Source organism: Carcharhinus amblyrhynchos, chromosome 8, assembly GCF_965287045.1.
Source record: "Carcharhinus amblyrhynchos chromosome 8, sCarAmb.v2.hapA, whole genome shotgun sequence".
NCBI classification, from domain to species: Eukaryota; Metazoa; Chordata; class Chondrichthyes; order Carcharhiniformes; family Carcharhinidae; genus Carcharhinus; species Carcharhinus amblyrhynchos.
In genome coordinates, this window is record NC_137331.1 from 92,752,821 (window position 1) to 92,779,770 (window position 26,950).

At 42.4% G+C, this 26,950-nt stretch overlaps 1 protein-coding gene across 4 annotated transcripts in view; it reads right to left on the minus strand.

Moving 5' to 3' along the window:
• The window catches only part of kif9 (kinesin family member 9), a 107,158-nt gene extending 81,545 nt beyond the window's left edge, over window positions 1-25,613 (minus strand). Inside the window, exons 1-6 of one of the 4 annotated variants that reach the window (XM_080194493.1) lie at window positions 25,407-25,613; window positions 23,104-23,176; window positions 21,210-21,311; window positions 13,211-13,376; window positions 10,470-10,576; window positions 5,737-5,961 (exon numbers count right to left, since the gene is read on the minus strand). In XM_080194493.1, coding sequence (XP_080050619.1) covers window positions 5,737-5,961; window positions 10,470-10,576; window positions 13,211-13,376; window positions 21,210-21,311; window positions 23,104-23,112 — 609 coding nt within the window. In that variant the 5' untranslated portion in view covers window positions 23,113-23,176; window positions 25,407-25,613. The other 3 variants (XM_080194495.1, XM_080194494.1, XM_080194496.1) reach the window with 3 other exon arrangements.
• Between the last annotated feature and the right edge of the window lie 1,337 nt (window positions 25,614-26,950).

A 26,950-nucleotide genomic window follows, 5' to 3' on the forward strand; every position in this document is an offset into this window, starting at 1 on the left:
GGCAAAAATGACAATTACAAGGGGGCACAAGGTAAAGGGGAAAAGGTTCTGTAGAGATGTGCAGGGGACTTTTTTTATTTTTATTTTTTACACAGCGAGTGGTGGTGGCCTGGAATGCACTGCCAAGTGAGGTGGTTGAAGCAGACACATTAGTGACATTTAAGACTTACCTGGATAGACACATGAACAGTCGGGGAATAGAGGGATACAAGCGGTTGGTCTAGACAGGACAGTGTGATCGGTGCAGGCTTGGAGGGGCGAAGGGCCTATTCCTGTGCTACACTGTTCTTTGTTTTCTTTGACAGTATCCCTGCTGTAACCATGAAGATTTCTGCTCCACAACTAGCTGTATCCCTAGCCAAGCTGTCCCAGTATAGCATTGGCATCCACCCAACAATATGAATAATTATCTAGGTACATCTTGTCCACAAAAGGCAGAATGGCTGTGGGTGTTTATCAATTTCTATGGCAGGCCAATCAGTTCCCCAACAGCCTACTCTCAAATGGTTCCATTTGTAATTCCTCAGGTAGTGGAGCTGCCCCTATCCACACGTAACAAGGCAGAGTCAAGCTAAGGCTGACAAGTGAAAAGTAACATTCTTGCCACACAAGTGCTAAGCCATGACTATCTCCAACAAGAGTGAATCTCACTCCACTGAACAATCAATGCCATTCCCATCATCAACATACTAGGAGTCACTACTGGCCAGAAACTTATCTCCACCAGTCATATAAATATCAGAAGCTTATCAGAAGCTAAGAATTCTGTTGTGCATAACTCAGCTTCTGACTCCTCAAAACCTGTCCACAAGGCACAAGGAGTGTGATGGAATCTATGTCACTTGCTCGACACTATCCAGGGTGACTCCCCATCCATTGAAGCATTCACTCCCTTCACCTCACAGTGGTAGCAATACATGCCAAGATGCACTACAGCAACATATCATGGCTTCTTTCAGAGCACCTTCTAAGCCTATGACTTCTACAAACATAAATACAAGGATTCAATAACCTGTATAAATATAGGAATGGAGTATAATCTATGCATGGATGATCCGATTATTGACACCTGTTTTCAGTGATTTTGATCCTATAATAGAAAGATTTACGTTACTCTTATGTAAGTGGTACCCTAAATTCCAACACATAACTTATTAATTGATCAGCCATTGCATTTCCTGTGGACAATCAGGCTGAAGGGATGTTGTTCGAATTGCTGATTCTAGCTGGCCCACATTCTAGTTGATTTCATCATTTAACTGCTCACCCTAGCCAGCATGAACTCATTATTGGAGTTATGACGAATCAAACCTCTTAACAGTTGGTCAACGATGCAGACATGTTGTTGTTCGTCCATCGTCGTCGATGAGGACCTTGACACTATTACTTATTTTGAGGCTGGATGCGATGTGTCCAAACATGACTGATCAGGAATGTTCTGGCACATATCGGACAGACTTGTGTAGGCGCTATAGTTGTTGCGCTGGTGGCTGTGGACTTTCATAGCTCGCGCTTAAGTTGTGCTTCAGCAATACACCTTGCTTCTTAAGCTTGACAGCCTTTGTGAATGAGGCAGCGCCAGGTAGGGCAGTTTTGTGCCAGCGTTTCCCAGGTTGTCATGTCTATGTCAAGTGACTTCAGGGAGGCCTTGAGTGTGTCTTTGTAATGTTTCTTCTACCTTCCATGCGAGCGTCTTCCAGGAAATATGCGAGTGTCATGAGGAAATATGAGGAAACCCTTCTCTATCTGCTGTGTTGTTTACTGGTCAAATGCACATGACAGGGGCACATATTCTTGACCCATTGCACCTGTTTCTTTTGAATGCAACTCAAGCAAGAAGTGGGTAATGTGAGCTTTTCTCTCAGGGAGATTAAATTTTCATTGTAAGACTCCAGGGCAATCTGGTGGCTCAGTAATGATGGACAATATAGTTTTGATGCTTGTGCTAATATCGAAATTGGGAGCTTGTGAAATCATGCCTGGTATTAGAAGCATGATTGTATGCCACAAAATGGTGATGTAGAAGAATTGCACATAAAACATGGAATAGTTGTTTGCAGTGTTGTGAAAATACTGCTAGATGCTAGCTTATTTTCCTGCTGAGTTCGTTTTGGGATTCAAAGTTAAAAGCAGGAGTGCTATTTCCAAGCTTCTGAATCTTAGTCTGGTTATAATATTAGTCTGTTTACAAAGCATAGCGAAAAATCACAGTCTGTGCACTCCAGATGTTGCAAATATTTGTAGTGAGATAGTGCATGTTTCAGAAATCACCCCTAGAATTTCAGTTTGTGGCTTAAATAGGCCTGACTGGAATACTCCATCCTACCACTAGATGGTGATTGCCTTCTGTGCTTCAGACTTGACCTGTGGAAGTTTTCCTCAGTGTCTCCCTCTACATTTCTGGATGGAAGCAAAAGAACAAGGTCACTGTGTCACTTTCTTCTATCTGTTTAGATATTATTATGATCCTTCACCAGATCCAGGTTTTTGGTATAAACACTTTAGGGAACAGTAACGCTTTGTCAACAGGTTTACAATTGAAGACACTAGCGAAGAGAAGCCTCAAAATACCACAGGTTTTGAACAAACAAAAATAAACTTGACCATATGAAGTCAAAAAGAGAAAACAATTTACAATATCTATCTTGTATTTGAACACTCAAAGTTAATATGATGTACATTTAAATTAGCAGGCAAACAGTAGTCCAATACAGCACACTGTACAACAAATAGGAATTATAACCACAACAGTCCTATGGATATCTTAAGAACCCAACCAGATGTTGGTAAACACTGAGGAGTCAACCAAACTTCTTGACACTCTGCCTCACAAAGGACTCAAATTTTTCACTTCTGAAGATCAAGCCTTTGAATTTCCTCAAAGTTGCTCCAACTTAGACTGCCTCAATAACTGCATGCCTCCCAGTGCCTACTTCCTGAGCAAACACATAGATAAATTGAAATCCTAGGACTTCCTTAAGCTCCATCCATCTTTATGAAAACCTAGCCTTCCACATCTCACTGATTTTTAAATTAATTGTAGGTTTAACTCCCAAAACAAAATAACCCTCCCAGCTGCTTTTCTCTCCAAGCAGTATAGGCACCTCGGGTGGGATTTTCTGGCAATGCTTGCCCTAAAACCATCAACGGACTTATGCATGGGCTGCCCTCGCTCACTACAATTCCCGTTCTGGGCAGGATGGGAAAATAGCTCCCTTGTCGCCAATTCGCTAGCTAAATAATCTCCACTGTTGTTTTAGGATCTTAACTTTCTAGCTTTTAATGCCTTAAATTAATATGGTGCCAACCTTCAAGTTGCATTAGTTGTATTTATCCCATTTTCTAGTTAAACTCTAATCTGCCCAGAAGTAAAAAATGCCTCTAGAGTATTACTGTGAACAATAAACTAGGTATTTATAACAATATTTTAACTCTGAATTCATCCATGGCTGGGCTCCTCTAACTGACTGTGCAAGTGAAGTGACTGCTAAAACTCTCACTACTTGACTTCTGCCAGTTTCACTGCCCATTGATGAACCATAGAAACTTATAACACTGAATGAGGCCATTACGCTCCATGAAGAATTAGTCCCACTCTCTTAGTCTTCCTCCACAGCCCTGAAAATTTTCCTTTTCAGATATGTATCCAATTCATTTTACAAACAGTGACTTGGTAGTACAGATGAAAATGCAAGAGGGTGCTGATTGATGGGTAAGTAGACACTGATTATTATCAATCCAGACCTTTGCACTAGGAAGTGTTGTGACTGTTTGAAATTTGGCACTCTTGTGTTTGTCCTGATGAAAGCAAAATGAAAGGCTTTGGCAACTTATCATCAATATTCTTGTTTAAAAGTTAATTTGAATGATCTTCCATAAACTTTCAGTAGGGCATTCCAACTTGTTACAAACAATTTCTCCTAATTTCCCACTCCTTTTTATCTTTCCTCATTTGTCTTAAATCTGTGCCTGTTAGATACCATCCCACCACTAGCAGAATCAACCTCTCCCAATTTCCTCCATCAAAATCTGTCATAATTTCACCAGCATTCATTCCTTAATTTTCTCTGCTCTGTTCCACTGAAGTTTTCCTTCAACATTTACAACAGAAGCTGATGATGATGAATAAGAAAACATGAACCTTTTTGAAAAAGTATCAAATGCAAGATGCAGGATGTTCATAAATAACATGCATACATTTGGCACCTTCAAGCTACTTTTGAGATGTAGTCACTTTTGTTTGGAGGCAATGGAGCCAATTAATTACATAGCAAGTCTTTACAGATAACAAGGAAGGTCTACTCAAATCTGTGCTTGTTGATGTTGATAAAGGGAAAACTCCTCAGCTCTTTTTTAAATAATGACATTTGCATTTACCTTACCAGAACATCAAATTACCATTTCATCTGAAGAGCAACACCTCCAACAATTTAGCACTCTCCATCAGTGTCTCTGTTCCCAAGGACTCAATGAAGGGGAAGGCCATCTCCAATCACTTCCTTGTAGCTTTCACCACCCATTCTCCACTTCCTCCTTCTAACACCATTTCCCTCAGTGCACATCCCAGGAAGAACTCACTTCTTCATTTATTTACAACAGCACTTTGAAATACCCAATTACTTAACTTATAACTCTTCATTCAATACAGCAAACCACTTTTGTCCCCTCAAGTTGAAGGGATGCAGATATAAACTGATCAGTTGCACAACTGTTTTAATCATTTATTGCCCAATGTTATGTTTTATGGTGCCCTTAACTTTTATTTTAATTTATTTGTTCAGGGGATGTAGGCATTGCTGGTTAGGCCCACATTTATCACCCAACTCTTATTGAATTGCTGCAATCCAAGTGGTGCAGATACACCCACAATGCTGTACAGGGAGTTCCAGGATTTTGACCCAGTGGCAATGAAGGAACGGTGATCTAGTTCCTATAGTTAGAAATAATCACACTTTAAATGTGGGAAGTTTAAGTGTATTTCTTCCTGCTCCCCATATGATCCCAGTGCAGCATTTAATATGGCACCATGAGATATTTATTCTCACTGCAATTAGTTCTTTTTTTTAATGCATAACATAACAATATAACATCGATCTGGCTGAACTACATCGTGTAATAAAGCCTCATTCCCTTCTGCCAATGAGGGAATGCTATATTGCTACAAGTTCCATTGATAAGGTGGTAAACCAAGGTTGCATTTGTCTATTCCAATCTGTTATTGGTCTCCTCGCACTATTTCAAGAACAGCTGTGAGCTCTCCTGGTATCCCAGTAAGTACTCAACAAATGCCACCAAACACAGATAAACTGTTCCAAATCACAAGCATAATATTGAGGTTGTTGCAAATATGAAAGGACAGAAAATGCTAGAAATGCTCAGCAAGTCATGGCAGCATCTATGAGACAGAGTTAATGACGCAGATCTATAACCTTCCATGAAAATCATCAAATGGGCAGCAAATACTGACTTTGCCAGGTATAAAGAGGTGTCTTTTTTTAAATTCACTTCCCCCCAACAAGTCCCTTTTCTCTTGCAGTATAATGATTTAAGTATACAGCCCCATTAAATTTTATATGCAAGTACTTTAATTTAAAGAGATGGAATTACGAGCAGCCTACTTGGCAAATATGAGTTTGATGAGTGGTAGCACAGTATACAAAGAACATTATCCTCTCCGCCCCAAATTCTTGATTCTATTCCCAAATTTGCCCACCTCTCTTCAGTTTTCTCACATACCTCAAACAGATAGTTGAGAGCATCTTCTTCAGTACTGACCCGGTGGACAGAAAGCCCCCGGATTTGCACGACATTGTTGTCCTCCACTATAGTCATATGGTTATCGGAGTCCAGACTTTCTTGCCGGTTGGACAGAAGGTCAAAGAGCACCTCATTGTAAATCTCCAGGTAAGAGACGTATATGGTTAGGGCAAGGTCTGCCTGTTCTTCTATCTCTTTAAAAATCTGTGGGCAAGAACAACTGAACATTTTACCTTCTTGGTTTTTTCTATTTTTTCTCTTTCCATCTATTACAAATTTATGGTCCTGCTGTTGGTATTTCTCTCAGGCACAGTTACTGCAGTCAATTCCGTACCATCTGAAAGTGAAGTATCTCTTTATGATCTGCACCATATCTCCATGTCTCTTGTACTTGGACTTTTTCAATCTTTTTAAATTTGCCCTGAGGTAACACCTGGAGAATCTAGGCCAGGTACAAACAGTTAATGTGTTGCATTTCACAGTACTTAAACTTACAGTTATGATTGTTTTCATTCAGCTTGCTGAGAGAGGAAAGGCAAGAAAGAAAATGGGCACTAACATAGCACCTTTCGTGAGGTCAGGACATCCCAAAGGACTTCAGAGCCAATGAAGTGCTTTTGAAGTGCATTCAATGTTATAATGTAAGTAAACATGACAACAAGGTTCATCAAACAGCAATGAGATTCATGACTAGGTGATCGTTTTAGTGATTGAAGGATGCATGTTGGGTAGGAGACCTGGAGAACACCATTGCTTTTCTTCAAATTGTGTCATGGGATCCACCTGAGCAACTAGACAAAGCCTTAGCTTAATGTCTCAATTGAAAGATGGTACCTCCAATATTTTTTATTCATTTATGAGATGTAGCCATTGCTGGCTAGGCCAGCATTTACTGCCCATCCCCTATAGAAACATAGACACAGAACATTACAGCACAGTAGAGGCCCTTCGGCCCCCGATGTTGTACCGACCTGTGAAACCAATCTAAAGCCCATCTAACTTATACTATTCCAATATCATCCATATGTTTATCCAATGACCATTTAAATGCCCTCAATGTTGGCGAATCCACTAATGTTGCAGGCAGGGCATTCCACACTCTTATTACTCTCTGAGTAAAGAACCTACCTCTGACATCTGTCCCATATCTATCACCCCTCAATTTAAAGCTACGTCCCCTCGTGCTAGCCATTTCCATCCGAGGAAAATGGCTCTCACTGTCCACCCTATCTAATCCTCTGATCATCTTATACGCCTCTATTAAGTCACCTCTTAACCTTCTTCTATCGAAAACAGCCTCAAGTCCCTCAGCCTTTCCTCAAAGGACCTTCCCACCATACCAGGCAACATCCTGGTAAATCTCCTCTGCACCCTTTCCAATGCTTCCATGTCCTTCCTATAATCCGGCGACCAGAACTGTACGCAATACTCCAAGTGCGGCCGCACCAGAGTTTTGTACAGTTGCAACATGACCTCACGGCTCCAAAATTCAGTCCTTCTACCAATAAAAGCTAACACACCGTACGCCTTCTTAACAACCTTATCAACCTGGGTGCCAACTTTCAGGGATCTATGCACATGTACACTGAGATCTCTCTGCTCGTCGACACTACCAAGAGTCCTTCCATTAGCCCTATATTCTGTACTCCTGTTACTCTTATCAAAGTGAATCACCTCACACATTTCCGCATTAAACTCCATTTGACACCTCTCAGCCCAGCTTATCTATGTCCCTCTGCAAACTGTAACATCCATCCTCACTGTCTACAACTCCTCTGACTTTGGTGTTGTCAGCAAATTTACTAACCCATCCTTCTACACCCTCATCTAGGTCATTTATAAAAATGACGAACAACAGTGGCCCCAAAACAGATCCCTGAGGTACACCACTTGTAACTGAACTCCAGGTTGAATATTTCCCATCAACCACCACCCTCTGTCTTCTATCAGCTAGCCAATTCCTGATCCAAACTGCTAGGTCACCCTCAATCCCACGCATCTGCATTTTCTGTAGTAGCCTACCATGGGGAACCTTATCAAACACTTTGCTAAAATCCATATACACCACATCAACTGCCTTACCCTTATCCACCTCTTCGGTCACCTTTTCAAAATACTCGTTAAGGTTTGTGAGGCACAACCTACCTTTCACAAATCCGTGTTGACTATCCCTAATCAATTTATTTCTCTCTAGCTGATTATAAATCCTATCCCTTATAATTCTTTCCAAAACTTTGCCCATAACAGAAGTAAGGCTCACCAGTCTATAATTCCCAGGATGGTCTCTACTCCCCTTCTTGAACAAGGGGACAACATTTGCTATCCTCCAGCCTTCTGGCACTATACTTGTAGCCAATGACGACATGAAGATCAAAGCCAAAGGCTCTGCAACCTCCTCCCAGAGAATCCTAGGGTAAATCCCATCCGGCCCAGGGGACTTATCAATTTTCATACTCTCAAGAATTGCTAACACCTCCTCCTTATGTACCTCAATCCCATCTAATCTAAAAGCCTGTATCTCAGTATTCTCCTTGACTACATTGACTTTTGGACATAAAGACGCCTATGTCAGACTCCTATTTATTGACTACAGCTCAGCCTTCAACACTATTATTCCTTCAACTTGTCTCCAGACTCTGGGGCCTGGACCTCGGCTCCTCCCTCTGCAACTGGATCCTAGACTTCCTAACCCACAAACTGCAATCAGTAAGAATAGGCAATAACACCTCTTACAGATCATTCTCCACTCTGATGCCCCACAGAACTGTGTCCTCAGACCCCTTACTACACTCCTTATACACCTATGACTGTGTGGCCAAATTCCCGTCCAACTTGATTTTCAAGTTTGCTGATGACACCACTGTAGTGATTCAGATTTCAAACAATGATGCAACACAGTATATGAAAGAGAATCTGATGAACAATGTGATGACAATAACCTCTCCCTCAATGTCAACAAAAGGAGAATAGTCATTAACTTCAGGAAGCATAGAAAAGGATATGCCCCTATCTACATCAAAGGGATGAAGTAGAAATGGTTGAGAGCTTCAAATTTTAAGAGTCCAGATCACCAACAACCTTTCCTAATCCCTCCATGCCAACACTATTGTTAAGAAAGCAGTGCGAACTGCTTTCTTAACTCACACATCTACTTTCTCAGGAGACAAAGGAAATATAGCATGTCCACTATGATTCTCTTCAACATTTTACTGATGCACCATAGAAAGCATACTTTCTGGTTGTATCACAACTTGGTATGGCTTCTACTCTCTGCAGTAAACTACAAAGGGTCATGAACAAAGCCCAGTCCATCACGCAAACCATTGATACTATCTATACTTCCCACTGCCTCAGCAAAGCAGCCAGCATAATCAAGGACACCACGCAACCTGGATGTTCCCTCTGCCACCTTCTTCCTTTGAGTAAAAAGATACAAAAGTTTGAGGTCACGTACTAACCAACTCAAGAACAGCTTCTTCCCTGCTACCATCAGATTTTTGAATGGACCTACCTCACATTAAGTTGATCTTTCTTTACACCCTAGCTATGACTGTGACACTACATTCCACACTCTCTCTTTTCCTTCTCTATGAACAGTATGATACAGTGGTTAGCACTGCTGCCTCACAGCACCAGGAACCTGGGTTCAATCCCTGGCTTGGGTCACTGTGTGGAGTTTGCACATTCTCCCTGTATCTGCATGGGTTTCCTCCGGGTGCTCCTGTTTTCTCCCACAGTCCAAAGATGTGCTGCTTAGGTGCATTGGCCATGCTAAATTCTCTGTCAGTGAACCTTAACAGGCGCCAGAGTATGATCATTAGAGGATTTTCACAGTAACTTCACTGCAATGTAAATGTAAGCCGACTTGTGACTAATAAATAAACTTTACCTTATCTGTATAACGTGCAAGAAACAATGCTTTTCACTGTACACTAGTACATGAGACAATAATAAATCAAAAAATCTTAGTGTCCTGTACATGAATCACAAAACATTAGTGTACAGTAAGTGATTGGGTTGGCAAATGGAATGTTGGCACCTCTTGCATAAATGTAGAAAGTTTCACTGCAACAATAAGGGGCCTTGGTGAATCCACATCTGGGATGCTATGTACAGTTTTGGTCTCCTTTTTTAAAAAAAAAACTTGCATTAGAAGAAGTTCAGAGAATGTACACTCAACACATTCCTGGGGTAAGAGGCTTATCTTCTGTTGAACAGGTTGGACTTATACGCATTAGGTGATCTTATTGAAACATAGACGATTCTGAGGGGACTTGACAGGATGGGTACTGGGAGGATGTTCCCATTTGTGGAGGAGTCTAGAACTAGAAGATACAGTTTAAGAACAAGAGGTCTTCCTTTAAAACAGAAATATGGTTTGTTTTTCCTCAGACAGTCATTAGTATGTGAAATTCTCATCTCCAGAAAGCAGTAGAGACTGGGTCATTGAACTTATTCAAGAATTCAGCATTTTTGATAGACAAAGGAGCCAAGGGTTATTGGGAGCAGACCAAAAAGTAGAGTTGAGACCATAATCATACTGAATGCCGGAGCAGTCTGAAGGATTTGACCAATGTCCTGTGTTCCAATTAATTTTGAATAATGTGGGAAGAAGAAACATGTGTAGCACAGTATATCTGGAAGCTCAGGATGAACAGGAAAATAAATCTCAAAGAACCAGTGATTGCAGTTCGATCATTGCAAATCAGTACCTGCTGGATTGCCCTGGGAATGATACCACGGTAGTCATACATCTCTGTGGCTCCAGTTATTGTATAGGTTTTCCCTGCTCCCGTTTGTCCATAACACATTATAGTACCTACAGAAAATACAAAGAAGAGTCTGTTATTTATACATGGTATTTGTTTTCCTGTCCCTGGCTCCCCAGATTTTTTTTTGGATAAGGCAGGGAGGTGTTTTTATTTAGTGTGGTCTTCAAGATAAGGGAAGTAGACATCGAGGAATTAAAGAGTATTCCATTTTGAGCTGAGTGTGGTGGAGGCAGCTTCAATTGTGGCTTTCAAAAGGGAACTGGACAAGCAGCTGAAGAGAAAAAGACTGCAGGAGGTGTTTTTGTACAGCCAGCACAGACATGATGGACTGATTGGCCTCTTTCAGGGCTAACGGGAGGACTCTGAATAGTGTGAATGAACAGAGGGATCTAGGTGTATGTGTACATAGATCCCTGAAAGTTTGGAATCTAGTAGATAAGGTTGTTTAGAAGGCATACGGTGTCTTGGCGTTTATTGGTAGGGGGATTGAATTTAGGAGTCGCAGCGTCATGTTGCAACTGTACACAACTCTGGTGCGGCCGCACTTGGAGTATTGTGTGCAGTTCTGGTCCCCACATTATAGGAAGGATGTGGAGGCTTTGGAGAGGGTGCAGAGGAGGTTTACCAGGATGTTGCCTGGTATGGAGGGGAGGTCCTATGAGGAGAGACTGAGGGATTTGGGGTTGTTTTCGTTAGAAAGAAGGCGGCTAAGAGGGGATCTTATTGAAACATATAAGATGATTAGAGGTTTAGATAGGGTGGACAGTGATAGTCTTTTTCCTCGGATGGAGAAAGCTAGCACGAGGGGGCATGGCTTTAAATTAAGGGGGGGTAGTTATAGGACGGATGTCAGGGGTAGGTTCTTTACCCAGAGGGTGGTGAGGGATTGGAATGCCCTGCCTGCTGTAGTTGTAAATGCGCCTCGTTTGGGGGCGTTTAAGAGATCCGTGGATAGGTTTATGGATGGAAAGGGATTGGTTTAGGTTAGAGGGTCATTGTTTTTTAACTGGTCGGCACAACATCATGGGCCAAAGGGCCTGTTCTGCGCTGTAATGTTCTATGTTCTGTTACCATTTATGAACACTAGAGATTGAACTTGGAACATTCTCAATACAAATAAAAATAAACCGAAAATTCTGGAAAATGCTGGGAAGATGCATGCAGGCTGTCGGCAATTGAATAAAGAAAACACACTCCCCACTGATCCCACAAGTATGCCCTATTTATAAAAAAAGGACAAATTCAATCTGGCCAATTACAGTCACATCAGTCTACACTTAATCATCAACAAAGTAATGCAAAGTGTCATTGACAGTGCTAAAAAGTGGCACCTACTCACCAAATCCACACTCACTGATGGCTAGTTTGGGTCCTGCCAACGGTATTCCATTCCAGACTTCATTATATCATTAGTTAAAACATGGATTTAGCCGTGAGGTGAGAATGACATTAAGATAGCCCTTGACCCTGGATGGCATTATGGAACCTGAGTCGAGTTGAAGTCATAGGGAATTGGGCAGGATCAGAGGGAGGGGAACTCTCCATTGATTGGAGCCATATTTAATATAAAGGAAGATGGTTGTGGTTGTCGAAGATCAATCAGCCCAGCTCCAGGAAATCATTGCAAAAGTTCCTCAGGACAGTGTCCTTGGCCTAACTATTTTCAGCTATTTTATCAATGACCTTCCCTCCATCATAAGGTCAGACGTTTAAATATTTGCTAATGATATCACAGTGTTAGTTCCGTTCATGACTCCTCAGATAATGAAACTGTCCGTGGCTGTGTGCAGCAAGATCTGGACAACATTCAGGCTTAAAGTGATAAAGGACATGTAACAGTTATGCCACACATGTACCAAGTGATGATCATCTGCAATGAGAAATAGTGTCAGATCATCTTCTCTCAACTTTGCTAAATTCCTCAGCATTAACTTGGATGGGGGAGGACAGAGGATGGGAGACTGACCAGATGAGCAAGTTATGAAGCACAAAAGTCCTCAGGCTAAAAGAGCAAGTCAGAGGCTGGGAATCCTGTGGTAACTCTCCTTCTGACTATTTAAAACGTTTTCACCATGTTCAAAGCACAATTTGGAAAATGATGGAATACTCTGCATTTGCCTGGAAGTGTACAATTCCAAGACAAAGCAGCTAGCTTGCTTGGCACCCAATCCACCACTTAAACATTCATTTGCTCTACCATCAATGCAAAATGCAACATTACATACCCATATATGTCAGTCACTCAATAATCTTTAACAGAACACCCAAACCTGTGTCATCTACCACAGTAGACATACAGGAACACACCACTTACCTGCAAGTTTCCTCCCATGATGTGATATGTATAATTCCCTACCTAACAGCGATGTGGGAGCACCTTCACCAGACTGCAGTGGTTCAAGAAGGCAGCACACACCAGCACCTTCTCAAGGATAATTAGTGATATGTTAAAAATGCAGACTTTGCTAGGGATGCCAATATCCTATGAACAAATTTTAAAAATCTGCATTGTTAACTGCAATTTTACTTCAATGTTCACTGTTGAAATAGTTCACACTTTCAATGTCATCAACAGCAGGCTCCATTCTTTCTGAGAACAGGAATACAAGTATTATTCTCATTGCATGTCCTTTGCTGAGATTTCTCAATTTGCTGTCAACCAGAGAATTTAATCTACGTACTGCTGAAACCATTTATTGCGCTAGAGACCACACTCCTTGCGACAGTATTGTATACGACATCCTGCGAAACATTGTGAAGAATCCCATCTACTTTGAATGCCCAGTTGTACTGTTGATTATCGACTACATCCTTTTGGTGGTCTGGTTTGGTGTGAATATGTATCGTCTGCAATTAGATTAAAAATGAGCTGAAATCATTTGATTAAATTTGAAAAATATATTCAAGCTATGGTTTATACTACTAATATTAACAAAGAAGCTGAAATCTTAAAAATTTCTAGAAATACTCAGCCAGTCAGATAGCATCTGTGGAGAGAGAAACAAAGCTAATCTTTCAGATCGATGGCCTTTCATTAGAACTGGGAAAAATTAGGTTTTAAGCTAGTGAAAGGAGAAATGTGGGAATAAAGAACACAGTAAAGATCTGTGATAGAATGAAATACTTAAGAAATTAAACAACAAAAGGAGTTGTTGGTGCAAGGTCAAAGGTTTGGTGATGGCCCATTAAAGAAAACAAAAGATGTAGATATGAAGGGTAGAATGATGAAAAGTTGTCGTCCAAAAATAAAAACAAGAGAAAGATTATTTAAAATCAAAACCTGCAAAGAAAAGCGAACATAATGGGGGCACAGGCTATCATCTGAAATTGTAGAACTCAGTGTTGAGTCTAGACTATAAAGTTTCTCACCGAAAGAATGTTGTGTTGTTCCTCAAGCTTCCATTGGGCTTCACTGAAGGCCATGGAAAGAAGTTAGTGTGAAAATTCAAGTGACAGGTGACCAGAAGTTCAGGGTTCCACTGAATGGAAATGTTCTGTAAAGTGGTCACCCAAATTGCATTTGGTCTTCTCAGTGTAGAGCAGACCTCATTGTGAGCAGCAAAACAAAGAAGCAGTTTGTCTTACATTAGCTCTAATGAAGGGTGCCCAAACATCCCTCAAATTGCAGACTGAAGCATGAGATAGCTTTGATTGACTCATTTAATAACGCTGTCGCCTCTGGGGCAGAAAGTAGTTTGTTTAGGTTTGAAGAGTCTTACAGACTTGTTAACTCTTGCTCTTTCCACAGATGCTGCTAGACTTACTGAGTTTTCCCTGCATTTCCTGATTTTATTTCAGATTTGACACCGGAATTTCAGTTTTTAGATCTAATATTATGCCACTGCACATAGCTGCACTTACAGGCCTTGCACACTGAACAAGCCTTTACACCAAAGAAAGTTTTTACATACATTCATCTTTACATAAAGAATAAATGGTGAGTAAAAAGAGCACAGGAAATCCAACAACACATGGACGCCAGTGACATGCACTGTGCCTTCAGTGCTGTCAACATGATCTATGGCCAAAATACTCAAGGACCCACCCCACTGAGAGCCAAACATGGAGGGGAGCTCATCAAGAGTAGGGATGCAGTCACTGCTCACTACAGAGAATATTTTCATAGAATTATAGAATCCTACAGTTCAGAGCCCATTCGGCCAATCGTATCTGCACTGAGCACAATCTCAGCCAGGCCCTATCCACATAGTCCCATGGATTTACCCTAACTCGTCCCCCTCACACTAAAGGGCAATTTAGCAATCCACCTAACTCCCATATCTTTGAACTGTGGGAGGAAAATGGAGCAGCTGGAGGAAACCCACACAGACATGGAGAGAATGTGCAAACTTCACACAGTCACCCAAGGCCAGAATTGAACCCAGTTTCCTGGCACTGTGAAGCAGCAGAACAACTCCATTCCTCAATTCCCCCATCCAACTCAGTTTCAGTGGTACCCTGATCCTGAGCAGATTTTAAAAAGCCATTTGGCAGCTGAAAAAAAAAATGCCTCTGGAGCAGATGTAATCCCTGCTGAAATTCAGAGACATGGCTGAGTTACATTCCTGGCTCAATTGTACAACCTCATCTGCTTCAGCTAGAAAAAGGAGTGCATGCTGTGGTCTATCATGGACATTGTGATTGTGGCTATGTTGAAGAAGTCTGATTACAGTAACAACAGAAGGGTCTTCCTGCTATTTGCCACAGGTAGCATCATTGCCTCTTCAATTGTCTCCTTTCAGAATTTCACAGATCAAGAGGTACCACAGACATGATCTTAACTGCAGAGCAATTTCAAGAAAATGCAAAGATCAGCACCAACCACTGTACATGTCCTTTTTTGACCTCAAGACTTCTGTCAACCACAAAGGCTTATGGAGTATCCTCCTCAAAATGCTTCCCTCAGAAATCTGTCAAAACCCTCTACCTACTCCATGATGACATGCAACAAAAACAGAAAATGTTGGAACACCTCAGCAGGTCCGACAGCATCTACAGAGAGAACAGAATTAACGTTTTGAGTCTGCATGAACCTTCGTGAGAGCTGAAGACAATAAATAGAAAATAGAATGAGATTAATCCTGTTGTGGTGACGGGGGAGGTGTAGAGACTGGATAGAGAGCCAGCAGTCAGTGGAGATGGGAGAGATTGACAAGATGTCATGGACAAAATGACAAAGGACATGTAAATGGTGGCGATTATGGCTAGGAATGGTGCTGATAGCGGCACATTAAGAGATCAGAAAGTAATTGGCAGAACAATGGTGAACAGTGTGTCAAAGACACACTGAGACAGGTAACAGATGTGTGGGGTGGGGGAGGGGAAACAGTGGTAAGGGAACAAAGATGGAAAGCAAGGTGTTAAAAATGAAATAATGGAAGAAATGAAAATAAACTAAATATAAAGTAAAGTGATGAAATGGGATGAAGATGGAGGAGCGAGTTCATGATCTGAAGTTGTTGAATTCAGTGTTAAGTCGGGAAGGCTGTAAAGTGTCTAATTGGAAGATCAGGTGCTGTTCCTCCAGATTGCATTGGGCTTCACTGGAACATTGTTCAAGCAATGTGGACACAAGAGCAAGATGGTGTGTTAACACGGCAAGCAACTGGAAGGTCTGAGTCATGCTTATGGATAGACCGAAGATGTTCTGCAAAGCAGTCACCCAGTCTGCATTTGGTCTCTCAGATGTAAAGTAGCCCACATTGAAACAGTGAATAGACCAGATTAAAGGGGGTGCATGTGAAGCGTTGCTTCACCTGAAAAGACTGTTTAGGCCCTTAGATAGCGACAAGGGAGGGGGTCAAGGGGCTAATGTTGCACCTTCTGTGATTGCATAGGAAGATGCCGTGGAAAATTGGTAAGATATTGGGTGTGATGGAGGAGTGGACCACAGTATCCGGAGGTAACAGTCCCTGCGGAATACTAATAGGGAGTTGGTAGAAATGGCAGAGGATGATCTTTTGAATGAGGAGGCTGGTGGAGTGAAAAGTGAGGGTCACCCTATCCTGGTTCCGGGAAGGAGAAAAAGGGGTGAAAACAGTGGCTTAGGAGGTGGGTCAGAAATGATGGAGAACGCTGTCAATCACAGTGAGTGGGAAACCAGGATTAAGGAAGCAGGAAGACATATCAGCAATGCCATTTTACAAAGTGGCATCATTGGAACAGATGTGTCGGACATGGAGAAACTGAGAGAATGAGATGGCGTCCTTACGGGGCATAGAACACAAAGAACTGTAGTCAAAATAGCTGTGGGAGTAGGTGGGCTTGCAATGGATACTAGCAGACACCTATCATCAGAATGGAGACAGTGAGGGTAAAGGAAGGGAAGGGAAGTGTCAGAAATGGACCACCTGAAGGTGATAGAGGAGTGGAAATTGGAAGCGAAATTGATACATTTTTCCAGGTCCAAACAAGAGTATGAAACGGCACCGAAATAGTCATCGATGTACAAGAGTTGTGGGAGGGGGCTGGAGTAGGAATTTGATGAAAGTGCATCCAGACTCAAAACATTAGCTCTGTTCTCTCTCCATGGATGCTGTAAGACCTTTTGTGATTTTCTAACGTTTGAGTATCTGGATGTTCAGTGTAAGTGCTGAGTGCTAGGGACTGAGTTATTGGGCTGCACGTTGTACCTTATAATGCTGCCAACCTCACTCTAACCACCCACCCCTCACATCAACCAACACAGTGCACCAGAGTCACTGACATTCTGCCACATCTCTTGCAGAACAAGATGGCATAAAATAGAAGAAATCATAGACTCACCAAAATGCAGAAGGAGGCCATTTGGCCCAGTGAGTCTGCACCAGTCAGCATCTTACCCAGGCCCACACATATCCCCACCTGATCCCCGTAACCCCTAATCCACCTAACCTGTACAATTTGGGACACTAAGGGGCAATTCAGAATGGCCAACCCATGTAACCTGTACATATTTGGACTGTGGGAGGAAACCGGAGCACCCGCAGGAAACCCATGCAGACACAGGGAAAATGTGCAAATGACAGTGACCTGAGGCTGGAATTGAGCCAAGCTCCCTGGCACTGTGAGGCACATATACTTTCTGCAAAAGATTAAAGAGATAGTTGTCTGCATCATGCTGGCTGCTATGAAACTTGTGGCAACCAGCATCTCTGAGAACACTGTGGATGATAGTTATATAGAATCATAAGATCTACATACAGAATGAGGCCATTTGGCCCATCAAGCCTGCACCAATAACAATCCAACCCAGACCCGATCCCCGTAACCCCATGTATTTATCCCGCTAATCTGCTAACACTAAGGGGCAATTTAGTATGACTAATCCACCTATCCTGCACATCTTTGGACTGTATCCCAACCTTATTTCCCTTTTCAACTCACGGCTCATCCTCATCCTTGTATCTGGCACAATAAGCAGACTGCTGAAGATGTGATCTCTTGCTTCCCATCCTACTTAATTTCCCTCATTCCAATCTTCCCCTTCTGAGTTTCTTTCAGACATCCAAGGACAACTACCTGTCCAATCACTGCAGCCCGAGGAGGAAGAGAGAGAGCAACAGAACAGCACTGATGAAGAGGGTCCATCATTTGCTCTGACATTTACGATCACCAGCTTAAGTACTGGCACTGCACATACCTCGGGGCTAGTATTGAGTTTAGATCAGCGGATAGTGATTTATGTGGGTACTGGGGTGTACTGCAGCCAGGCCAAGGGTAAAGGATGATTATTTAATTCTTATTTCAGATCCAGTATCTGCAGTGTTTTGCTTTTGTAAATGACGCCAGCTCACCAGTAGGCAAGATTGCAGAGGACACATGAGAACCTCAGTAGGACGACATATGGGACAATATTGATGGGCGTCCACACCGAGATTCTACGTGTATTGGCTGGCTTTCCAGGCAGCCACCTATCACATGGGAGCATGAAAGAGTCTGGCTCCAGGAGGGCAGAGAGACTAGTCCAGAGATTGCCCTCTTGACATGCATTGCCTTCTCCCTGCCTTGCTACAAACCCAGAAGCACTGCCACTGTTGCAGTCTTTGTGTGAAAAGGTCACCGACCCCTTTGCTGCTCAATGAGAGGATTTAGCAACACCTGGCAAATCCAAGGACTCAGCACAATACCTCTAAAATTACTCCAGCGTACTTTAGAAATCTTGCAATAGAAGCAAATCTTAAAAATCACCTTAACTGGGCATGGGTCTCTTTAAGTAACATCAGTGCAGGGCCCAAATTGCAGCAGACACTTGCTGTTTGCAGAGTGATAAGTTGGCATCATATCAGTTAATTGAGTTGTGTGATATTAGGATTGCACAATTGAAGGCCTTTTTGGCTGGGGATGCCTGACTGCTTCCTTCTCTTCACAGAATATCATATTGAAGAGTGCAGAAAGTAGCCTGCAGCACAAATCATCCAAGAAAAGTGAGGCTAGCCCTCTGGAGCCTGCTATACAAGGAAATTTCACACCCATGGTTCCCAAAGCTTGTCACTATCAGGAGTATTTCTCAGCTCATGTTTGGGTCTACAGTAGACTACTTGATAAGAGATTGATCAAATAATAGCCAAGAATTGCATTATTGTATTAAGAGATTACCAGAATGATTTTAGATAAACTAGATAGAGTGGCACGGTGATTAGCACTACTGCTTCACAGTGCCAGGGATTCAGGTTCGATTCCAGCCTTGGGTGATTGTCTCCTTGTGTCTGCATGGGTTTCCTCTGGGTGCTCCAGTTTCCTCCCACAGTCCAAAGATGTGCAGGTAGGGTGAATTGGCCATGCTAAATTGTCCCTTAGTGTCATAAAAATGTGTTGGTTAGGTGGATTCGCCATTGTAAATGTGTGGGCTTATGGGGATAGGGACTGGGTCAGATGGTCTTTCAGAGAGTAGGTGCAAACTTGATGAGCTGAATGGCCACCTTCTGCACTGTAGGGGATCTATGGAATCTGTGAACCTTTAGTCCTGCAATTCCTGAAAAAAACTTCAATTTGTTATTAAAAGACAAATTGTACGCCTGAAAATTTAAAGAAAGAGAGAATGTGAATAGGCAATATAAACAGTTAATCAATACCTAGATGTCTATACTTCATTAATTCTTCAGAAAGTGAGGCCAGTTAAATCTCTAACCAAATGTTTAGCAAGCAGAAAGGAGACGTGATGACCCATGAACAATGAAGCAACAGGCTATTGATTTAATACAGGCTATTACATCTGCTCATGCCACAGTAGTTAATTCACCTCAAATTGCAAATGTGTCTAGATTTTCTTTGACAAATCATTTGAGATCGGCCTTGGAGGGAGTGCAGCGTAGATTTATGAGAATAATACCTGGACTTCAGGGGTTTAATAATGAGGAGAAATTACATAAGTTAGATCTATTTTCTCCAAAATTTAGGAGGTTAAAGGGTGATCTGATTAAAGTCTTTAAGATAGTAACAGGAAAAGACAGGGTAGATAATGATAAAGTGAGTTGGAGATTCTAGAACAAGGGGGCATAGACTAAAAATTGGAGGGATTATTATTTAAAGGGTGAAAAGCTGCAGCATGCTACGGTGCAGAGGGACCTGGGAGTCCTTGTGCACGAGTCACAAAAACCCAGTCTGCAGGTGCAGCAGGTGATCAAGAAGGCGAATGGAATGTTGGCCTTTATAGGGAGGAGGATAGAATATAAAAGTAGGGAAGTCTTGCTGCAACTGTACAGGGTACTGGTGAGGCCGCAGCTGGAGTACTGTGTGCAGTTTTGGTCACCGCGCTTGCAGAAGGATATATTGGCCTTGGAGGGAGTGCAGAGGAGGTTCACTAGGCTGATACCGGAGATGAGGGGGTTGGACTATGAAGAGAGACTAAATAGACTGGGTCTGTACTCGTTGGAGTTTAGAAGGATGAGGGGGTACCTTATAAAGATGTATAAGATAATGAAGCAGATGGATAGGATAGAGGTAGAGAGATTCTTCCCGCTTAGAAATGATAGCAGGGCTCGAGGGCACAGCCTCAAGATAAGGAGGGGGCAGTTTTGATCGGAGTCGAGGAGGAACTTCTTCACTCAAAGGGTGGTGAATCTCTGGAATTCTCTGCCCGTTGAAGTAGTGGAGGCTACCTCGCTGAATATATTTAAGTCACGGGTAGATAGGTTTTTGATAGACAAGGGAATTAAGGGTTATGGGGAGAGAGCAGGAAAGTGGAACTGATCCACTTCAGATCAGCCATGATCTTTTTGAATGGCAGGGCAGGCTCGAAGGGCTAGATGGCCTACTCCTGCTCCTATTTCTTGTGTTCTTATGTTCTAAAAATCAGGGTCAGACCGTTGAGGAGAGATGTTGGGATGCATCACCACCCACAAAGGTTGGTAGAGGTTTGGAACTCACTTCCACAAATGGCAGTTGATGCAAAATCAGTCGCTTTCTTTTAATCAGAGATAAATTTTTGTTAAGTAAAGGTGTAGAGGGATATGGGCCAAAGGAGTTAGGCCACAGATCAGCCATGATCTCATGAAATGGTGGAACAGGCTCCGAGGGCTGAATGGTCTACTCCTGTTCCCGTTTCTATTTGACGAGTGGAGGGTGGGCTGTGGTTTAGTGACCTAATTGTATGTTCCATCTGGGGTTGTTTGATATTATACTGTAGGCCTTGACTCTTCAGTATGATTTCTCAATTAAAATAAAATGCATAAAATGCTCTTCTGTAATTCCCTTTCTTACCTGATTGTCAGGTAATAACTCAATGTTATCCGTTGCAAAATTAGTTGTTGTCCTGACTCTCACAAAGACCTTCACACCACCGCCTTTGCTGCTCATCTTCAACTGAAATGGCAATGAAGGATAGTTAGACCATAAATGTTGGATGATCCTTATCATAAATGATTGGATATATTCAAATTTGCTGATGACACAAAGATAAACAGGACAGTAGATGGAGGCATAAAAGAGATTAAATGGATGGGCAAACTGTAGGCAAATGTGAGATAAAGGATAAAACATGGCGAAAAGTAAAAGCAATGGAGATCCAAAAATAGTTGAGGGTCCAGGTACACAGATCGTTAAAATGTCATAAACTGGTCCAGAAAATAATCAAAAAGACTAAGAAAGTGGTGGCCCTCATGTCTGGAGGAAAAGAATATAGAGGGTAGAAGTCTTGCTTCAAATATATAAAGATTACATATTAGATCATACCTGGTGTATGTATGGCAGCAATTCTGAGTGCCACACCTTTGGAAGGATACACTGTCCTTGAGAGGAGCACGTTTACCAAAATGATATCTTGACTCCAAGACTTAAATTCTGAGGAGAGATTGTATAAACAAGGATTCTATGCCTTTGATTTAGAGGGTTAAAGGGTGTTTTGATTAAAGTTTTTGAAATGTTGAAGAAGACAAATATGTGGAGAAAACTATTTTTACAGATTGGGAACCTAGGACAAGGGGACATAGTCTGAAATGATTTATGAGTAGTGAACCTTGTTTCAGTGGCAGAACTCAGAAAATTGTGAGTTCAAGCTCCACTCCAGAGATTTGAGCTAATAATACCAGTTTTTCAGTTCAGTACTGAAGGAGTGGTACACAGTTAGAGACGATGCCTTTCATTACATGCCTTCTCAAGTAGATATAAAGGATCCCAAATCACTATTCAAGTGGGGGAGTTGTCTTAGGCTCTACTGGGGTGGCACCAGGGAATTTTCACAATAACTTCATTGCAATGTGAATGTAAGCCGACTTACAATGTAAGCTGGCTAATAAATACATTTTACTTTAATATTTATCCCTCAACCAACATCACTAAAAAAAAAGATGATCTTGATGCTTATGGGACTTTGCCGTGTGCAAATTCTTTGTTGTGTTTCTTATATTACATCATTGATTACACTTGACTGGCAAGTTCTGAGTCACTCTATAAGTGCAAGTTCTTTCTCTACTGCTTTACTATCATGCCTGTACATCTCAGAAAGCACACTGTAATCTGTTGGTTAGAGAATGGCATGTCTTAAATAAGTCTTTGTAGTCTTCTATAGGTTGACTGTAAGTCTTTATTAACTCTGATAAGTATTTACATGTGTAAGGTAAAGGATACAAACTAGGCACCTTCTCCATGCTTAGGGCTACAAACATCTCTGCTCAGCATCACACTGACTCCTGGGTCTGGGTTTGTGTGCGTGTGCGTATGTGTGAGTCTGTGTGTGGGTACTATACTCAGTCCCACATTAACTCGAGATGTGTTAGATCTTTATACCACATCTCCCCAAACCTTTATAATGTATTTAAAGTTATACTAGTTTACCTCATGTCTTAAACTGTTATTCCAATATATTAACATTGATGTTACTACCTTAACATTATTACTACGTTATCACTACCCCATTTCCCCTATTCCGAGTCCTTGAATTTAAGGATCAGGAGATTTGAAGGTCTTATAACCCTTCCAAATCTCATTCACAGTTCTGTTGGAGTAGTAGTAGGTTCTGTTGCTGCTGGTGGGAGGGTACCATGGTTGGCATGGATCAGTTGGGCTGAACGGCCTATTTCCATGCCGTATTGCTCTATGGTCGCTGTTGTTGGAGCTGGGAGTAGAGGCTTCTTGGTCTACTGATTATTATTTTTACCTCTTCCATTGCAGGCACTGTGGTTACCTCCCCAGGTGGTTGGCTGGTTTGACCAATGAAGGTTTTGTGGGACCTGTAACGAAAATGAAGAACCCTGTTCTATAATTATTCTGGTAAGTTTTGTCTTTGTCTGAGTTATCTGTGGAACTCAGTTTGACAATCTCACTTGGGCATTCAGTTCTTTTTTAAATGTTTCTTATCTGGTCACTGACTGCAGTTGATTTGTTAATGCAAAAGGAGACCATTCAGCCCATCCAAATGAGCATTATAACCATTTTCTTGCCTTTTCCCAGTAGCCTTACAGATTGTTTCTATTCACATAATCATCTAATGCCCTCATGAATGCCTTGATTGAATCTGTCACATTTCCTGGCAATGCAGAAGCTTTTTTCCCCCTCACATCCTATTTGCCTCTTTTGCAAATCACTTTACGTCTGTGCCTTCTCATTTTCTATTCCCTTTTACGAGTGGGAACAATTTCTCTCTACCTACTCTATTCAGCCCCCTCACGATTTTGAACATCTCTATTAAATTTCCTCTTAAACTTCTCCTCTCCAAGGAAAACAGTAATTTTCTTTGAAAGTAGCAAAGATGTGAACCTATTGGAGAGGGTGTAGAAGAGATTCCCAAGAATGGTTCCAATGATGAGAAACTCCAGTTCTGAAGATAGATTGGAGAAGTTTCTCATCACTGGAAGCATTCTTGGGAATCTCTTCTGCATGCTCTCCAATAGGTTCACAGCCTTGCTACTTTCAAAGTCTGGATTTGCTCTTCAATACTACACATCCATCATATTATTCAGGTTGGATTGGACTTGCATGTAACCTCTTGAAACCATCCAAGAAAAACAGAAAGGCTTAGTTCCTTTCTTCAGAGCTTTTTCTGATGATTTTCCTCTGTTTCTTAGGAGCCTCTTTCAGGTCAGAATGGTTTGTTGAAGTTTTTCTCAGTCTTCCAGCATTTTGGTTTGTCTCTGCGTTTTAGCAAGATTCCGGGTTTTGAGACTATTATTGCCATCAAGCTGTGGGATATTGGTTACAGATCGGTATGTCTTAAATAAGTCTCCATAGTCTTCCGTAGGTTAACTACAAATCTTTATTAACTACTAGAACTATTTACACATGTACAGTAAAGGGTACAAAAATGCTGGCTTATTTTCTTTTCCACTCTAGCCCAAGAATATTCATTTGAACACTACTGCCCCTCACTTCCTCACCCAAGTTTTTAGAGGTTTAATAGCAATCATGACTTGTCATTGGCATCAGCTGGTGGCTTTGTCTAAAGTTCAACACTGCAGTCAAGAATTCTATCCTGATCTCTTTTTAAACTTACTAACATGGTAAAGTTATGACCCTTTCTTTAGGTGCCCTCCTTTGATCAGTTGTTGCACTCTTACGTCAGAGATATAGCCTTGGGTTGAAGCTGATTCCAGGAATCTGAGCGAATGATTTTGACCAGTACTTCAGGATAATACTGAGGGAATGCCCCACTTTCATACAATCCAACTCGGGAATGAGATGTTAAACAAAGGCACCATCTACCCTCTCAAATGTAAAAGATGCTGTGGCATTCCAAGAGCAGGAGGGAGTTGCTTGGTTGGTGCAGTGGCCAATATTTATCCCTCAAACAATATCACTAACAAAATATATTGGGTGGGATTCTCTGGCCTTCCAGCTGCGGCACATCGCTTGCCAGCAGTGGGATCTTCTGGTCCCCCCACTGTCATTGGGATTTCCTATTGGTTCCACCCACACCACAGGGGGACGCAGCGGTATGTTGCCAGCGGGAACAGAAGGCGCCACTGGCACGAAAGGCCCGAGAATTCTGGCCATTATCTGGTCATATATCTCATTGCTGTTTGTGGGACTTGTTGGGCACAAATTTTCGCAACCACGTTTTCTACATCACAGCAGTGACCACACTTCAAAAGTTAACTGTGATTTGTTTTGGGGCGATGGGTGCTATGTACAGCAAACGCCTCCTGGAAGACATCAATCCTTGCCAGGGTCTTCACCGACCCTTAACTGGTGGTGGTGGTTAGTAAATTATGAGCCCAAGCACGCCAAACATCAGCAAAGCCTTTCTAACATCCTTATTTCTCGCCTGGTGTCTGCCCAGCTTACAGCAGGAGCAACTTTATGGCATTTAAATGGAGGTCAGAGTGAATCCCACTTTGGTACTGAGGCCAAACGTCCCACAGCAACAAGAGGTATGAGATTGAAGCAGTTGTGCCCGCAGGAAGGGACGGCTGCGGTTCCCTTTCCAGAACTAAACTGGATATGAGTGAAATGCTGGAGACTTACTGATCCCGAGACTTCTCTCTGACCCTCTCTCCGCCTGCTCTCTCTCACTCTCACTCCTCCAGGAGGCTCCGCCCCGTCCCTCTCCCTGCGGCCGGGTCGCCGTCACCATGGAAACGGTTCCCCTGGCGACAGCGCGGACCTGTCCCTGCTCTCCCCGGGGCTGGGCCGTCGGACAATGGCGGCTCCGGTCCAGCGGCGAGGATCTCCTTCCGGTTTACAGCCGAAGCGGATTCCGTGGGCCTCGCTTCATTTCATCGTTCGACCTTTCTTTCTTTATTATTGGGGCGCGCGCACAAAAAAAAATCCGTTGCCATGGCTGCGGTCGCGGTGGAAACGCGACGCTCGTGGCCCCGTGTTGTGCCCGCCCAGGCTGTCAGTCATGGGGAGGGGCGGGGTGAGGGTATTAACTCTATTCTCAGAGAATTCCTCATGGTCCTCATCGCATTGCTGGAGATGCCCTCACTGTCTGAGTCCTATGCGCTGGAATTGCTTCTCCACCTCCCTGCTCAGTCACTATCTAATTACAATCCACTTCAGCAAATTTGTGCTCACTTCGAAAAAGGAGAGAGACTATTTCCTCGGGTGGATGTAGCTGTTAAGAGGAGGCATAACTATATATAAGCTTCATGGTGGGAGATACAGGAGGGATGTGCGAGGTAGATTCTTTACTCAGAGAGTGGTTGGGCTGAATAGACTGCCTGCTGTGATAGTGGAGTGGGACACGTTAGGAACTTTCAAGCGGTTATTGGAAAGGCACATGGAACACACCAGAATGATAAGGAGTGGCTTAACTTGATCTTGGGTTGGGACATAGCTCAGCACAACATTGAGGGCCGAAGGGCCTGTACTGTACTGTTTTATGTTCTATGTTTTCTTTCTTGGCCAAGCTGATTGAGTTTTTAAAGGAGGTCTCAAATAAATTACTCAGACACCATGGCCGGTATTTTACAACCTCGCTCATAATATCCTGCCTGAGGCAGATGGGGAATTCTGTTATGTGAGTCTCAATTCCATGAGTGGGTGTGCCATAAAATGCTGGCCCATAAGGGTGGCACAGAGGTTAGCACTGCTACTTCACAGCACCAAGGACCTGGGTTTGATTCCCGGCCTGGGTCACTGCCTTTGTGGAGTTTGCATGTTCTCCCTGTGTCTGTGTGGGTTTCCTCTGGGTGCTCCAGTTTCCTCCCACATTCTGAAAGACCCGCTGGTTAGGTGCATTGACCCAAACAGGCACTAGATTGTGGCGATTAGGGGAATTTCACAGTGACTTCATTGCAGTGTTAATGTAAGCCTTACTTGTGTCTAATAAATAAACTTTATATCCCTTTCATGAAGCTGTGCTGACTTTGCTTGATTAGATTATGATTTTCCAAATGTGCAGCCGTCAATTCTTTAAGAACTGATTCCAACATTTTTCAACAATAGATGTTAGGCTAATCAACCTCCCTCCTTTTCTGAATAAGGGTGTCACACTGGTAGTTTTCCAATATGCCGGTACTTCAGAATTCAAGGATTTTTGGAAAATTGCAACCAATGCATCCATT